The following is a 15,875-nucleotide window of genomic DNA, read 5'->3' on the forward strand; positions in this document are numbered from 1 at the left end:
TCAAATGTCCGCTGAGATCCTTTGGTACTGCGCCCAGAGTGCCAAGTACCACTGGGACCACTTTCACTGGCTTATGCCAGAGTCGTTGCAGCTCGATTTTTAGATCTTCGTATTTCACTAATTTCTCTAGCTGCTTCTCCTCAATTCTGCTGTCTCCTGGGATTGCAATGTCGATAATCCATACTTTCTTTTTCTCCATGATCACAATGTCTGGTGTGTTATGCTTTACTATTATTATTATTATTATTATTATTATTATTATTATTATTATTATCATCATCATCATCATCATCATCATCATCATCATCATCATTTAATAATATTAATATTATTTTACTGAAAGAGTAGTACATGCTTGGAACAAACTTCCAGCAGACATGGTTAGTAAATCCACAGTAACTGAATTTAAACATGACTGGGAAAAACATATATCCATCCTAAGATAAAATACAGGAAATAATATAAGGGCAGACTAGGTGGACCATGAGGTCTTTTTCTGCCGTCAATCTTCTATGTTTCTATGTTTATTTGCATCCCATCTTTATTATTATTACAAATAACTCAAGGTGGCAAATTTATCAAACACATCTTTCTCCTCCTATTTTCCCCACAACAACCACCTTGTGAGGTAGTTGACCGACAGTGACTGACCTAAAGTCATCCAGATGGCTTTCATAACCAAGGCAGGACTTCAACTCATGGTTTCCTGCTTTCTAGCATAGTGTTTTAACAACTAAACTGGCTCTCTATTACAATAAAGCCAGATCATTCTGCATTTTTACATTGGGCTTTGTTGCTCTATCTATATGCTTGTGGAAAACAGAACAGACAGTTCACTTGAGCAACATTCCTATGAAATCTGAGATAGAAAATGAAATGTATATTTACTTGCTGGTGGGCACTGGATAGCTGTTCTTCTAGTGTGGCTACTCGTTCCAGTGCTGCTCTTAGGCGTTCTCTTACCTGAAAATGTAAAGAAACTGAGTTGTTATTTAAAAGGGAAACCGATGAATAGAGAGGTTTCTTGCGATTTATTGTCCTAAGGTGCCAGATTTAAGAACACCTAGCATCTGAAACTCCATTTCATAATACAAACAATTTAATGAGATCAGACTCTTCTCAAATTATTTGCCAGAAGGGTGCAGAACTGTCAGCTATAGGAGCCTGGATCCCATTCAAATAACAGACTGCTCTTGTGGAAGACTATGAAGTGACTTGGTCTGCAGGTGGAAAGACTACTGTCTGCAAGCATCAACAGAAGATGATTTCAGAAAGTTGTCTAAGTTAGTATTTTTTCAACTTCATGCTTGGACCAACTCCCAGAATCATCTATCCAGCATTCTGAAAATTGAAATACAGCGTTGAATTGGAGGGGAAGTGGACTGCTGGAATATCCCTTTAGAGGAGCACTTGTACAAATTCAGTTTTGACAGTAGCTTGCTGGAAGGTAAAGCAGTAATAATTGAGAACTTCCTTCAAAGGGCAAAACCTTTTAATATGGAAATCTTTTAGTGGAAGGATTAAAAGAGCCATGACAGTTCTAAGGAAGTGCTGAGCCAGAGCAATATTAGAGATCTCCACAGCTTTGTTATTTAAAAGGTTATGAGTTAAAAACAGATGGCTTTTATTAAAGCTAAACTTTCTCCAACAAAAGTAAGGGGCGTGCATAAGTCCCTGTCCAATTGTCTCTCCTATATATCTTATTTCTTCCATTCATGTATCTTTTCTTCTTTTCTTCATTGACATATTTTATTTTCATATCTTTTCTTCTATCCTTTCCTTGATATATATTACTTGTTCTGTCTGGGTCCCCCCAGACGCCAACACCAACCAAAAAGAGTAGCCAGACACTGGTAAAGTCTTTCAGACTTCTAGGCCACAAGCCAAGATCAGAAACGCCAAGAATCGAAGCAAGGTCACAGGACTCCCAATTGATAACTCTCCACAAGACTGTAAGGGTGGGCCTGCCTTTTCAACCCTGCTGAGGAGAACCACACCCAAACCCAGCTGTTGCCAATTCAGGGATGGAAATACCTTTCTAATTGGCCCCATCTTTGAGCTGCTCGTGGCTGCCTCATGTCTATTATAGCCTGTGCGTCTTCATCCAATGAATCCAGGCTACTAGCTGGGGAGAGCCCCCCCCCCCGGGGGTCTCAGGCTGCTCTCCCTCCTCCTCTTCCTGACGTTCCTCTCCCCCGTCTGCCTGGTACTCCCCCTCCTGTTCACTGTCCTCCTCCTCTGGGCATGGATCTGGCAGAGATCCAGCCGGTCCCTGAGGAGCCTCAGGCTGAATCACAACAATTACTACATGTTCATTCACTCCAACCTTCATTTTGTATTGGACAAAATAAATAAATAAATAAAACTAACCACTAAGTAAGTCTCACCTTCTCATCCAATGCTTTATGGTGTTCAAATAAAGACTTCAGGGCCTTCAGAACTTCAACCTCGCTGGAGACACCTGACGGAGACTGAGCTTGTCGCTTTACTACGGTCATCCTCAGAGAGCGTTCATGCCTTGAGACCAGGCATTCCAAGTGCTCCAATAAAAGCTGAAAATCAAACAGCAGCTCCAGTTATTCCTTACGTAAGTCACCGTAAGCAACATAAAGCCTTCAATCCTTGATTTGAATAATTACCAGGTTTAACAGCAAAGGGCATTTTCTGCGCCAGAAATATAGACATCAGACTAAGGCTTAAATCTTAAAACATAATAGATAAGATTTGACATATAAAAATAATTTAATAAACATACATATATTGAGAGATTGTTCACAGGAAATGTCCTCATAGCAGAGGAAGAGATAAGCAAGCTTTTTAAAACTGTCCTTGAATTAATTCATAACTTATCCTGTTTTTTAAAAAAAATGCATTATAAGGAGATTTATTAGATTGGAGTCCCTAGAATGGGGATTGTAATGCCCTAAGATGGTTATAATCTACCGGAAACAGGGTTGTTGCTTTTTTAAGTTGATCACATTTGCACAGGCAAAGTGGGAATAGTGTTAAAATTCACTCATACTTTGTCTTGGCAAGCTTACTTTGATCTCGTGCAGCCAAAACTGAAACAAAAGCCCAGTCTGAATTTTGAGAAATGGCTAAACCCCTGAGTGGAGCCATCTGTCAAAATCATTTGCCAATCATAACAGCACTGTGTCTGGCAGATGGTTCCTTGCTAGTGTGGCATGTAGTAGCACATCCAAACTTTGAAGCATCTCTAAGTATAGAGTTAGTGAAGTTCAGTACTTCTGTGTCTCATTTTAAATTTCTAGAATTTCACATGGAAAATGTATTGACGTGTAGTTGAGAAAGCTAACCATCTTCCAGTAATGCTGAAAACAGTAAAAATCCAAGCAAAGAAAGTATGGTGAAAGTTATGTATCTTTTGTCCAGGTTTAACTCTCAAAAGAATCATTAGTTATATTCATGAAGTCATCATATAAATTAGCAATTTTTCTTGACATTATTTGGCTTTTCTTTGGAGACTGCCTTTTTTCTGTTCAACTGCATCCAATTCTTAGAGACTGCCTTGGCAAATCCCTGCAGTTTTCTTTCCAAAACTTTTCAGAAATGGTTTGCCACTATCTCCTTCCTAAGGTCGAGAGAGAGTAACCACACCAAGGTCACCCAGAGGACTTTAAAGTGGAACTAGAACTCATGGTCTCCTGGTTTCTAGCCTGTTCCCTTAATAATTGCACCAAACTAACTCTCTGAGAGATTGCCTTTAACAAGTACCTAATGTTCTTTACAGTGGTTTACAAATACAGTGATACCTTGTCTTACAAACTTAATTGGTTCCGGGACGAGGTTCTTAAGGTGAAAAGTTTGTAAGACGAAACACTGTTTCCCATAGGAATCAATGGAAAAGTGATTAATGTGTGCAAGCCCAAAATTCACCCCTTTTGCCAGCCGAAGTGCTGCTGGTATTTCCCTGAGTCTCCCCTCCATGAGAAACCCCACCTCCGGACTTCTGTGTTTTTGCGATGCTGCCGGGGAATCCCAGCAGGGGAATCCCAGCATCGCAAAAACGAGCGCTTCGCTGGCAACGGGGTTTCCCAGTGAAGGGAGCATCAGTGAAATCGCAGCATTGCAAAATCACCAAAGTCCTCAAAACCCCACCTCCGGACCTCTGTGTTTTTGCAATGCTGCGATTTCACTGAGGCTCCCCTCACTGGGAAACCCCACCTCCGGACTTCCGTTGCCAGCGAAGCGCCCGTTTTTGCGTTGCTGGGATTCCCCTGCAGCATCACAAAAACACGGAAGTCCGGAGGTGGGGTTTCCCATGGAGGGGAGCCTCAGGGGAATCCCAGCAGTGCAAAAATGGGCGCTTCGCTGGCAACGGAAGTCCGGAGGCAGGGCATCCCAGTGGCGGCGGTGGGTTTGTAAGGTGAAAATAGTTTGTAAGAAGAGGCAAAAAAATCTTAAACCCCAGGTTTGTATCTCAAAAAGTTTGTATGATGAGGCGATTGTAAGATGAGGTATCACTGTACTTGAAGGATTGTCACAGACAGAAGGGCACAAATTTATTCTCCATAACTAGATATGGTCCTAAATTGCCTCTGCAGGTATGAAAACCAAACTGCATTCTACGAAATATAAAAAACAAGGCCAACATTCTATAGAAATTACACTGAATTTAAGAGAGATTATGTTAAACCTTGTCATAATCAAAAGAACAAGAGAACAGTAATATTAAATATTACAGAAGAAGATAAATAATACAAAAAGCTTACAATCCTCTTAAAAGGGCTGGGGAAAACTGCAAATTTTCAGTATAATTGTCTATTAGATAGAGTTAGCAAAAAGCAGACTATGCTGCATCTCAATTAACCTAGGTGGTTTAATTCTGGGTTCATAAAGCAAACCATGTGATTTCTTTCCTTTTGGTCTAGAATGATGCACAAATCAGGCCATTATGACATATTCAACAAGTTATGATTAAAGAGTGGCTGGATGTTATCTGCAAATATAAATGTTGCTTTTGGATTAAGCTACCGACAGGACTGCGTCCAGCATAAAACTCATTTATTACTCACCCGCGTATTATTACGTTCTGCTTTCAGCTCAGAGATTTCCTCTTCCCTTTCCAACAGCTGTTCTCGACATGCATTGAGTTCCCTGGTCAATGTTGCAAATTCCTGCAAGACAATCGTAAGCTCCACAATTGAGTTAGGTTTCTATAGATTATGCCTAAATAAATGACATAAAAGGGGGGGCTGCATACATATCCTTCCCTGTCTCCCTATTCTACCCAAGAAGTTCACATAATGATGTTACCTATCTGATTATGAATTATAAAATCAGCAAACAAACAAAAAAATTCTGACACTCATCAGCAGGTTTTGATACTTCACAAGGCATTCAAGTGTTCCAAAAAGTATCATTTATTACTTTGGTGTAATCTGAAATGGCAGTAAGATTCCACTACCACCAATACTTCTGCCCTCAGTTCCTTTCCTAAGTGAATTCAAGAAAATAAGAAACAGCAAGCAAAGTATTTCAGTCTGTTCATATAAGACAGTTATTAGAAAGTGCATTTTTTGGAATATAAAATATCTTGAGTCTTATATGCCAGCTCAAATTGCCATCTAATGTTTTGTAGCAGAACAAAACATAGCTTTGCTTGTTTGTTTTCCCAAGCAAGGTTTGGATAGCTTTCTGAGTTTTGTGCATGGCTTCCTTTAATTTTATTCACACAATAAAGCCAAGAGGTATTTTGGGCTAAGAATGGCTGCCTAATATTATCCAATGAGTTCTGAGCTTAAATCTGGGCACATAAGACCTTAAGATCACTATAATCATTATGCTCCATGGATTCTGTGTAGTTAGAATGGTGCAAGCATTTTTTTTCATTATCAAAAGGATAATGAAAAGGAGGGGACAGCCCTTAGTGTGAAAGATTGTACTTACAGGGCTGGTGTGATAGAAGGTGCTTTCTACCCACATGCACAGAGACATGATTGACTGGTGTTCCTGGTTCCCGTGTAGGATATCCACATCTTCCACCCTCCACTGCACTGCACCCTCCTACAATTTCTGGGCAAGAATCTACTCAGCAAATATCACCACTATCCACTTAATTCCAGAGAAAGTCCTTCTCTACACTGACTTATCTGGAGAGGGCAGAAGTGGCTTTCTTTCCTTCAATTTTTGCTTAGCCAAGCAGCCAGGCAAATGATAAAAAGTTAAATTTTCTATCAGAACAATTCAATAAGAAATGTAACGCTTTCTAATGAGTAGCAAAGTTAAGGTACTTAATGGAAGATAAAGCCAGATAGATAAAGGGAAATAGGAAAAAATAACAATTGAGTCTGTAGGATTTTTCTCTGTAGCTGCTCCTCTAGACAAGAAATGCATATATGAAATACAAGAAATACATAAAAGAAGGTACAGCTAATATCATTTGCCATTAAACAAATTAAGGTTATAATTTGCATCAAGCTCTTACTAGTTCTTAGACTGATATTGCATCCCCAATTTCCAGCTTCTGTGGAACTGGAGTGCTGCTTTTCTAGTTGTGAGCCAACTGGGAGAGATAATTTGTCTTCCCAGGAGAGGAAATCACAAAACCAAGACAAAATTGATTTTGGCATCACCATGCAAATCTTTTCACTACTGAATGCTTTTTAACTCTAGACTGACAGGTAAGATGTTGGTTTTTCTCTTATGTTTAAACCTTTGGGATGAAATTACTTTCACCCTAGCATTCCATGGTGGCCTCCCATTCAAACAGCAATAGCAGAGACTTATATATTGCTTCACGGTGCTTTACAGCCCTCTCTGAACTGTTTACAGAGTCAGCATATTGCCTCTAAAATCTGGGTCCTCATTTTACCGACCTCGGAAGGATGGAAGGCTAAGTCAACCTTGAACCAGTGAGAATTGAACTGCTGGCTGTCGGCAGATGTAGCTTGCAATATTGAATTCTAACCACTGGGCCACCATGGCTCTGTCAAAAAATAAACTCTAAAACAGTTCTCAAATTTTAGCTTACAATTCCTCTATACATTGTATAGCATTGCAGTCTGAGTACTCTCCATGTCAATATTTTTTCTCCCTTGGACCACAATATAAGAAAGTCTAGCTCTGGTTAGAAATAGTGGAAGGTCTTAAGCATAAAACTTATCAGAAAAGACTTAATGACCTCAATCTGTATAGTCTTGAGGACAGAAGGGAAAGGGTTAAATAAAATTCAGGAGGGAAGTGTTTTTAATAGGAAAGCGAACACAAGAACAAGAACAAGGGGGCACAATCTGAGGTTAATTGGGGGAAAAGATCAGAAGCAATGTGAGAAAATATTATTTTACTGAAAGAGTAGTAGATGCTTGGAACAAACTTCCAGCAGACGTGGTTGGTAACTGAATTTAAACATGCATGGGATAAACATATATACATCCTAAGACAAAATACAGGAAATAGTATAAAGGCAGACTAGATGGACCATGAGGTCTTTTTATGTCGTCAATTTTCTATGTTTCTATGTTTCTAAATACTTACACTGGTTAGCTTCTAAACCCAAACAAGATCAAACAGGTGCTGTCACTGCCAAAGGGAAATAACTAAATCACAGTTCATACTTGATTATTTGCCACTGAACATTGGTGGCATTGTCCTGGGGGGAAGCGACAGAATCGACAAAAAGGTACTGATTGCGACATACAATATTGTGTCTGACAGTGCAAAGCTACAGCCGCCTTTCAACGAACCTTTCACTATTATGAGACACTATATATTTCCAAGAAAACTCTGGTAACTAGTTTTTTTGCCTTTTCATTAGAATGGTGTTGCCATGTGTTTATCAGTTAGAGAACCTGCTGTGATGATGATGACTCTGTTCGAGATGTAAAACATTCCTGATGATAGAGAGAAAGAAGAAAGCTAAAAATAACAATAGCCACCTCTCACTTTCTCTCCCTCAATTCTCCTTTCTATAATTTCAGAGGACTTTAAAAAGTAAATGACAATTGGAGAAATTTCTACAGACATAGTTTATCTCAAAAAGGGCAGAAATTAAAGCAATGTGCAAAACAGGGAAGTACAATAGGAACTATTTTGGGGGATACTTGATTCTCTTTGGGAAGGTATTAATAAATTGTATTTTCATAATATTTTATTTATTTATTTATTTTGTCCAATACACAATGAGGGTTTTAGTGGGTATATATATATATAGTATATACACACACACACACACACAAATAGTAAAATACATGATGAAGGTTATAGAGGAGATACTCATAGTAAAATATATCTAAGAAAAAATGGAAAAGAAGATATAGGAATAGAACATATCAATGAAAGAATAGAAGAAGAGATATAGGAATAGAAGAAAGGTATAGAAGATATAGGAGAGCAATACGACAGGGGACGGAAGGCACTCTAGTGCACTTGTAATCCCTCACTACTTCATGGTTCATCTTTCACGGATTTGCTATTTCATGGTTTTAAATCCATTAAAAATTTGAAATCCACTAAAAATTCATAAAATTCTTCTACAGTACTACTGTACTCTATTAAAGAAACTAGTAGGATATCACATGTAGTTCCAGCTGAGAAACATTATAGAATGACTGTTAATGCAAAAGGGTGGGTTTTAAAAGTCCAAATACTCATTAAATAGATAAAAAAAAATATTTCCTCTACTTCACGGAAATTTGTTTTTCACAGGTGGCCTTGGAACGCATCCCCCACGAAAAACGAGGGATCAACGTAAAGCATATGGAATAGCTCAGTTTGCTCTTCATCGGCTATCTTTCCCAAATATTAGAAAGAAGTCAAGAGAAGAGCAATCAGATAATCAGCCTGAATTTTCTCTGGCTTGATATTTTGGTAAAATAAGTGTAGTGTAGCATAAGAGATGAGAAGGGAGAAATCCTCCTCTGTGTGTGTGAGCTTCATCTTTAGTCATCTTTATTTGTCAAAAAAACATATACAAGATAGTAGATATTGGTATTAACATAGCATTTAAACTTATGTACTGCTTCATAGTGTTTTTACAGCCCTCTCTAAGCGGTTTACAGATTCAGCATATTGCTCCCAACAATCTGGGTCCTCATTTTACCCACCTCGGAAGGATGGAAGGCTGAGTCAACCTTGAGCCGGTGGTGAGATTTGAACTGCTGAACTACAGCTAGCAGTTAGTTGAAGTAGCCTGCACTGCTGCACTCTAACCACTACCTCACCCCAGCTCAGAAACATAAGAAAAGTAAGTACAGTGTCCCCTCGATTTTCACGGGTTCGAACTTCGCGAAAAGTCTATACCACGGTTTTTCAAAAATATTAATTAAAAAATACTTTGAAGTTTTTCCCCCTATACCACGGCTTTTCCCGCCTGATGATGTCATATGTCACTGCCAAACATTCGCCCGCCTTTAATAAATATTTTTTTAATAAACTTTAATAAATAAATATGGTGAGTAATAATCTAAGTGGTTGCTAAGGGAATGGGAAATCACAATTTAGGGGTTTAAAGTTTTAAGGGAAGGCTTGTAATACTGTTCATAGCCAAAAATAGTGTATTTACTTCCGCATCTCTACTTTGCGGAAATTCGACTTTCGCGGGCGGTCTCGGAACGCATCCCCCGTGAAAAGTGAGGGAACACTGTAAATTTGGACAATAGGACAGTAATTTCACTGAGACAAAATCCAAGTACAGTGATACCTCGTCTTACAAACGCCTCGTCAATCAAACTTTTCGAGATACAAACCCGGGGGTTTAAGATTTTTTTGCCTCTTCTTACAAACTATTTTCACCTTACAAACCCTCCACCGCCACTGGGATGCCCCGCCTCCGGACTTCCGTTGCCAGCGAAGCACCTGTTTTTGTCTGGAGGTGGGGTTTCCCAGCGAGGGGAGCCTCAGTGAAATCACAGCCTCGCAAAAACACAGAGGTCTGGAGGTGGGGTTTCGAGGACTTCGGTGTTTTTGCGATGCTGCGATTTCACTGAGGCTCCCTTCACTGGGAAACCCTACCTCCGGACTTCCGTTGCCAGCAAACCGCTCGTTTTTGCGATGCTGGGATTTTCCTGCAGCATCGCAAAAACACAGAAGTCCAGAGGTGGGGTTTCCTATGGAGGGGAGCATCAGGGGAATTCCAGCAGCGCAAAAATGGGCGCTTCGGCTGGCAAAAGGGGTGAATTTTGGGCTTGCACGCATTAATCATTTTTCCATTGATTCCTATGGGAAACATTGTTTCGTCTTACAAACTTTTCACCTTAAGAACCTCGTCCCGGAACCAATTAAGTTCGTAAGACGAGGTATCACTGCACATATATACTAGAAATAGTACTTGGTAAGAAAAATTTGGAAAGTTAACACAAAAGATAATTGTCTGATTTCTTATACTGTAAGGTAATATAGTATAACGGCAGGTTGTCTTGCAACGTAGCCTTTGAACCAGAAATCCTTGCTTGCATATTGTAATGTGAACATGCCTAGGGTGGAACTGCATTTCCTTTGTGCTTGAGGCACAGTAACCAATATGTGCCCGAATGATGGGTGTTATGTCCTTATTGTTAAGAGGGAATGCTGCATGTGACATAGTTATAACTAAGACTGGTAACCTACTTCTTGATGAGTGGTGGAGATCAATATTCATGAGCCCATCGGTTGACGAAGATGATTTATGGAAGATTGCAACTTGGACTGTAACAGAAGTAAATGATAAAGCATATGAATTAATGAATGAAATGAACGAAAGAAAGAAAAATAAGATACATTTTTGTGATTGTGAAACCAAAAAAAAGGGACTGATGAAATGGACCTGAATGAAGATGATTTGTAGAATTGATGAATACACCCAGGAAAAGTGTAGATTAAATTATAAACAAAAGCACTAAAATATATCTCAGAAAGTATGTTTTAGTATCATCTAAGTTATTGTGCATGTGTGCAGGAATTCACAGGTAGTAAAATTTGTGTGCTATGAAACTAATGGAAAGCTATAAACGTCAGAGATCATTTTGTGCGAAAACTGCAATTTTCAGAATGAAGGCATCTCAGAAGTAAAAGTTATTTTACTGGAAGAAATGAAAGGATTTGTCAGGAAAAGGTGAACGAATACAAAAAAGTGTTTCAGACTTTCAAAGACTCAAACATGAAAAAGAATGATAACTTATGAGCAATGGTTTTAAGCAGTTGATAAGATCAGTTTGAAATATATGATTAAAATATATATTGCCATATGTATATACAAGGAATGATTCATTCACAACGAATGGCTCTTAAAGCAAAATTTATTTATTTATTTATTTATTTATTTATTTATTTATTTATTTATTTATTGATTAGGAGACAATGAAAGTATTATTTATTTGTTTGTTTGCTTGCTTGTTTGTTTATTGGATTTATATGCCACACCTCTCCGAGGATTCGGGCTGGCTCACAACAAGTGAAGGATATTAAGATGAAGAGAGATTGTACCATTATTTGGTAGAGTCAAAAATCAATTTTGGGAGAAAATGGACATCCAAAGAACTAAATTATGTCAGATTGAAAGAATGACTATGGGAAGAAAAAGTTTGAGTCCTGTTTTAAAGGCTATTAGAGGATAAATTAACAAAATGATTGGCAAGTAGTTGTAAATAAAAACAAGATGAAATTGCTTGGAACAAAATTAAAATGATCATGTTGCAAAGTTCTACAGAAGAACATGGAGCTATTTTAATAGGAAGCATGAAAAATGTTGTTTAATGGAATGATGACGGGAAAGGGGTGTGGATGGGGAAAAAAGCATATACTGTATAACAGAATAACTGCTTCAAAAAAATGAAGGGAAGAAGACATCAGTTCTATGATGGAACTACCATCTTTAGGAGAGATGAGCCCTTCTAGGAGGAGTAAAAAGACATTTCAGCTTGGAGTCAGTTCAGGAGACAAAATGTCTGTCATTCCCAAGGAAAGTTTGGTGAGATTTTTGCAATACTGTATAAGGTAAGCAACGATAAAGTATCTATTTGGTCTTGTTCATGGTTTGATTGTGTTTGTTTGCACCTGGCCAATCAGGTGTTTAATAAGAAAATATTAAATATATATTTAAACATATAAATAAATATAAAGGAGTAAGGAACTAGTTAAGGTACATTTTTGATGGAAATAAAACATTGGGAAATCTGTGATAAAGGATATGCAGAAAGACTTCAGCAGAGTAAATAGAATTAAAAATAAAAGTGGTTGTAGGAGATGACCAGACTGAGCCCAAAGGATCAAACATGTCATCAGTCTTGAGTCCCTTCCCACCCATAAGAGATAAAAGTTCAGCCCATCTTGAATTCCATTGACTCTCATCTACCACCAGTTTGCTTTGGCCATTAATAATAGTTCAGATTCTTGTCGAGTGCATAAGCTTGCAATAAACCTTTATATCCATTTGAACTGCTTACTTCTGATTTTTCTGCGCTTGACAGTGGTAATAAAATTTGGAATGCAACTGAAATGAGGAAATGTTGGAAATAATGTTTCTATCAGAATTTACAGCACTGTAGTAGAACTGAAATAATTACCATAAATTATGAACATTAGAAATGCTGTGAGAAAGTTGAATAATGTAAGGCTGCAAGAACAGATGCTCTAACATGGAAAAATACTAAAATATTTTAGATGATTTGCTTATAGAGAGGCTAGGTAATTAACTGTTCCACCTCATTGTAAGTACTACATCTGTGTCTGATGGTTACTAATATACAATTATTATTTATTTATATAAAAGGAAGGGTAGCAAGAATATAAAAATATAAAATATATAAAAATATAAAAACTACAAAGATATTTTTTTCTTATGAAAGCTGGGAATATGGTGTGATTGGTATACAGTAGTAGAGTGGGTTTTTTTAAACAAACATTTAAGTATTTTTGGAGAGATTCAAGATTCCTTTGATCTTGCAATATTCTATTAGTGTAAGTTAGTATTCATAGTTGTGCTCCTCAAAGGATTAACATAAATCTCGCAAGACTGAAAGTACTTTCCCCCTCTTTTCTCTTTACTCTCCAGAAACTAGAGAGGGCCACTTCTGAAACTCTGGATCTCTCCACCTGTAGAATGAGATAACTTTTACATGCCTGTTCCTCCTGCCTGTCAAGATCAATCTTACATGCTACTAAAGATACAGATTTGTGAGATTCTCTTAATGTTTAAGCTAAATAGCAATTTGGGCATCTTCCTTGATCCACAGCTTACATTAGAGAACCACCTTTCAGCTGTGGCGAGGGGGGCGTTTGCCCAGGTTCGCCTGGTGCACCAGTTGCTGCCCTATTTGGACTGGGAGTCACTGCTCACAGTCAGTCATGCCCTCATCACCTCGAGGTTCGACTACTGTAATGCTCTCTACATTTGGGCTACTTTTGAAGAGTGTTCGGAAACTTCAGATCATGCAGAATGCAGCTGCAAGAGCAATCATGGGCTTTCCTAGGTATGCCCATGTTACATCAACACTCCGCAGTCTGCATTGGTTGCTGATCAGTTTCCGGTCACAATTCAAAGTGTTGGTTACGACCTATAAAGCCCTTCATGGCATCGGACCAGAATATCTCCGGGACCGCCTTCTGCCGCACGAATCCCAGCGACCAGTTAGGTCCGACAGAGTTGGCCTTCTCCGGGTCCCGTCGACTAAACAATGTTGTCTGACGGGACCCAGGGGAAGAGCCTTCTCTGTGGTGGCCCCAACCCTCTGGAACCAGTTCCCCCCAGAGATTAGTATTGCCCCCACCCTCCTTGCCTTTCGTAAAATTTAAATAGTTAATAATTATTAGTTTATGTTTTTTCAGAAAGAAAATGCAGTAATATATGAAACTGTCAAATTCTTTTGTATTTCCTACAAAGTTGTTTATTCTTTTTTTAAAAAAATTTAAAGTATCTTAACAGGATCCATACACCATAATATCTAAAATAGTATTCCCACCAAAATCAATGGAATTTTGACATGACTGACTAAAATGCCATCTATTTGAATAGATCAGTTCTAAGCATAACTATATATGGATGGGATCCATAATAAACCATTATTTATTTATTTATATTTTTTTCTAAATAGGAGGAAGAATAATAATTCTGGAGTATTGGTCGCATTTGAGGTCTCTAATTGGAATTATTGTTTCTGCCAAACTTATTTTATGAATCAAAACAGATGCCAAAGCAATCAGCACTATTGACTGATCAAAACTTCAGAAGAAAAGGATTTAGGGGTGGTGATTTCTGACAGTCTCAAAATGGGTGAACAGTGCAGTTAGGCAGTAAGGAAAGCAAGTAGGATGCTTGGCTGCATAGCTAGAGGTATAACAAGCAGGAAGAGGGAGATTATGATCCCGCTATATAGAGTGCTGGTGAGACCACATTTGGAATACTGTGTTCAGTTCTGGAGACCTCACCCACAAAAAGATATTGACAAAATTGAACGGGTCCAAAGACGGGCTACAAGAATGGTGGAAGGTCTTAAGCATAAAACGTATCAGGAAAGACTTAATGAACTCAATCTGTATAGTCTGGAGGACAGAAGGAAAAGGGAGGACATGAACGAAACATTTAAATATGTTAAAGGGTTAAATAAGGTCCAGGAGGGAAGTGTTTTTAATAGGAAAGTGAACACAAGAACAAGGGGACACAATCTGAAGTTAGTTGGGGGAAAGATCAAAAGTAACATGAGAAAATATTATTTTACTGAAAGAGTAGTAGATCCTTGGACCAAATTTCCAGAAGATGTGGTAGATAAATCCACAGTAACTGAATTTAAACATGCCTGGGATAAACATAGATCCATCCTAAGATAAAATACAGAAAATAGTATAAGGGCAGACTAGATGGACCATGAGGTCTTTTCCTGCCGTCAGACTTTTATGTTTCTATGTTTCTATGTATTGACTAAGCATCACACAAATAATTAGCCCAATGTGTAGCCAGAAAAACCCTTCTCCCTCCAATAAAAGGGGGGAGGGAAAGAATGTCCCAATCAATCAACACAGTGGTTTTAAACTTCTCAAAACTGTCAATATGCCTCTTTAGTTTGCTGTAACAAATATTAGCTGAAATGTTAGAAAATAAAATAGCAGTAGTGATAGCTTTAATAATAATAAAACAACAAATTCTTCTTAGCCATCAGAGTTCAATCTCAGTTTCTCTGAGATTACGCATGAGCACAGCCTGAATTCTTTCAGAACTGTTTCTGCAGCCATTATTTCAAACATCAAAATATCTCTGTTGGATTATCTTTTTTTTTTTTAAACCACTAGTTCACCATATTATTTCTCAGATGGAAGCCCACAACAAATATGACAACCCCTTTTCTTCCCCATTGAAAATATTCAAAGTATGCTGTCTCTGATTTTGACAACAGCATAAAAGCATCTTCAAAAAAAGGATGGTGAACAGTCCCTGTCATTTGAACGCCATGTTACCAATAGAACTTAATTTTGTAGCTATTTAAATACAGACTGAACTGTGTATGTGTGTGTGTGAAACAAGAAAGACTGAAAACTAACAATAATTAAGATGAAAGAAAGAGTAGAGAGAGAGAACAAAGCCAAAAGTACAGGAAGAAAAAGAAGAAAAAAGAAATATAAAGAAATGGCTTCTGATTTTCTTTTATAACAGGCATAAGTATAAATTTAAATTGAATTTTTAAAATTACAATATTAATTTCATTAGAGGGAAATATTAAAATTGTCAAGGTACAATATACAAAGAAGCAAAACTAATCATGTCTTTATAGCTAACTTATCTAAAAGTACAGCTTAAAAGCGCAATCAAACCGTGCAAGCTTATTTGACCAGAAACTATAAAAGAACTGGGGGGGTGGATAGGATTAATTTCAGGAATTTTTAAAATACTGTATCCTAATTTCTACATATGATTTCTACAACTCTTGGTAATCACACTCTGGGAACAT

General features: G+C 37.9%; 1 protein-coding gene across 4 annotated transcripts in view; it reads right to left on the reverse strand.

Annotated features, from left to right (window-relative positions):
* PPFIA4 (PTPRF interacting protein alpha 4) overlaps window positions 1-15,875 on the reverse strand; it is a 112,906-nt gene that overhangs the window by 76,543 nt on the left and 20,488 nt on the right. For all 4 annotated transcript variants that reach the window (XM_070745757.1, XM_070745759.1, XM_070745760.1 and 1 more), the window contains exons 2-4: window positions 5,037-5,138; window positions 2,388-2,552; window positions 889-963 (exon numbers count right to left, since the gene is read on the reverse strand). In XM_070745757.1, coding sequence (XP_070601858.1) covers window positions 889-963; window positions 2,388-2,552; window positions 5,037-5,138 — 342 coding nt within the window. The remainder of the gene's footprint in view (window positions 1-888; window positions 964-2,387; window positions 2,553-5,036; window positions 5,139-15,875) is intronic.

Source organism: Erythrolamprus reginae, chromosome 3 (genome assembly GCF_031021105.1).
Source record: "Erythrolamprus reginae isolate rEryReg1 chromosome 3, rEryReg1.hap1, whole genome shotgun sequence".
In the NCBI taxonomy this organism is placed as follows: Eukaryota; Metazoa; Chordata; class Lepidosauria; order Squamata; family Dipsadidae; genus Erythrolamprus; species Erythrolamprus reginae.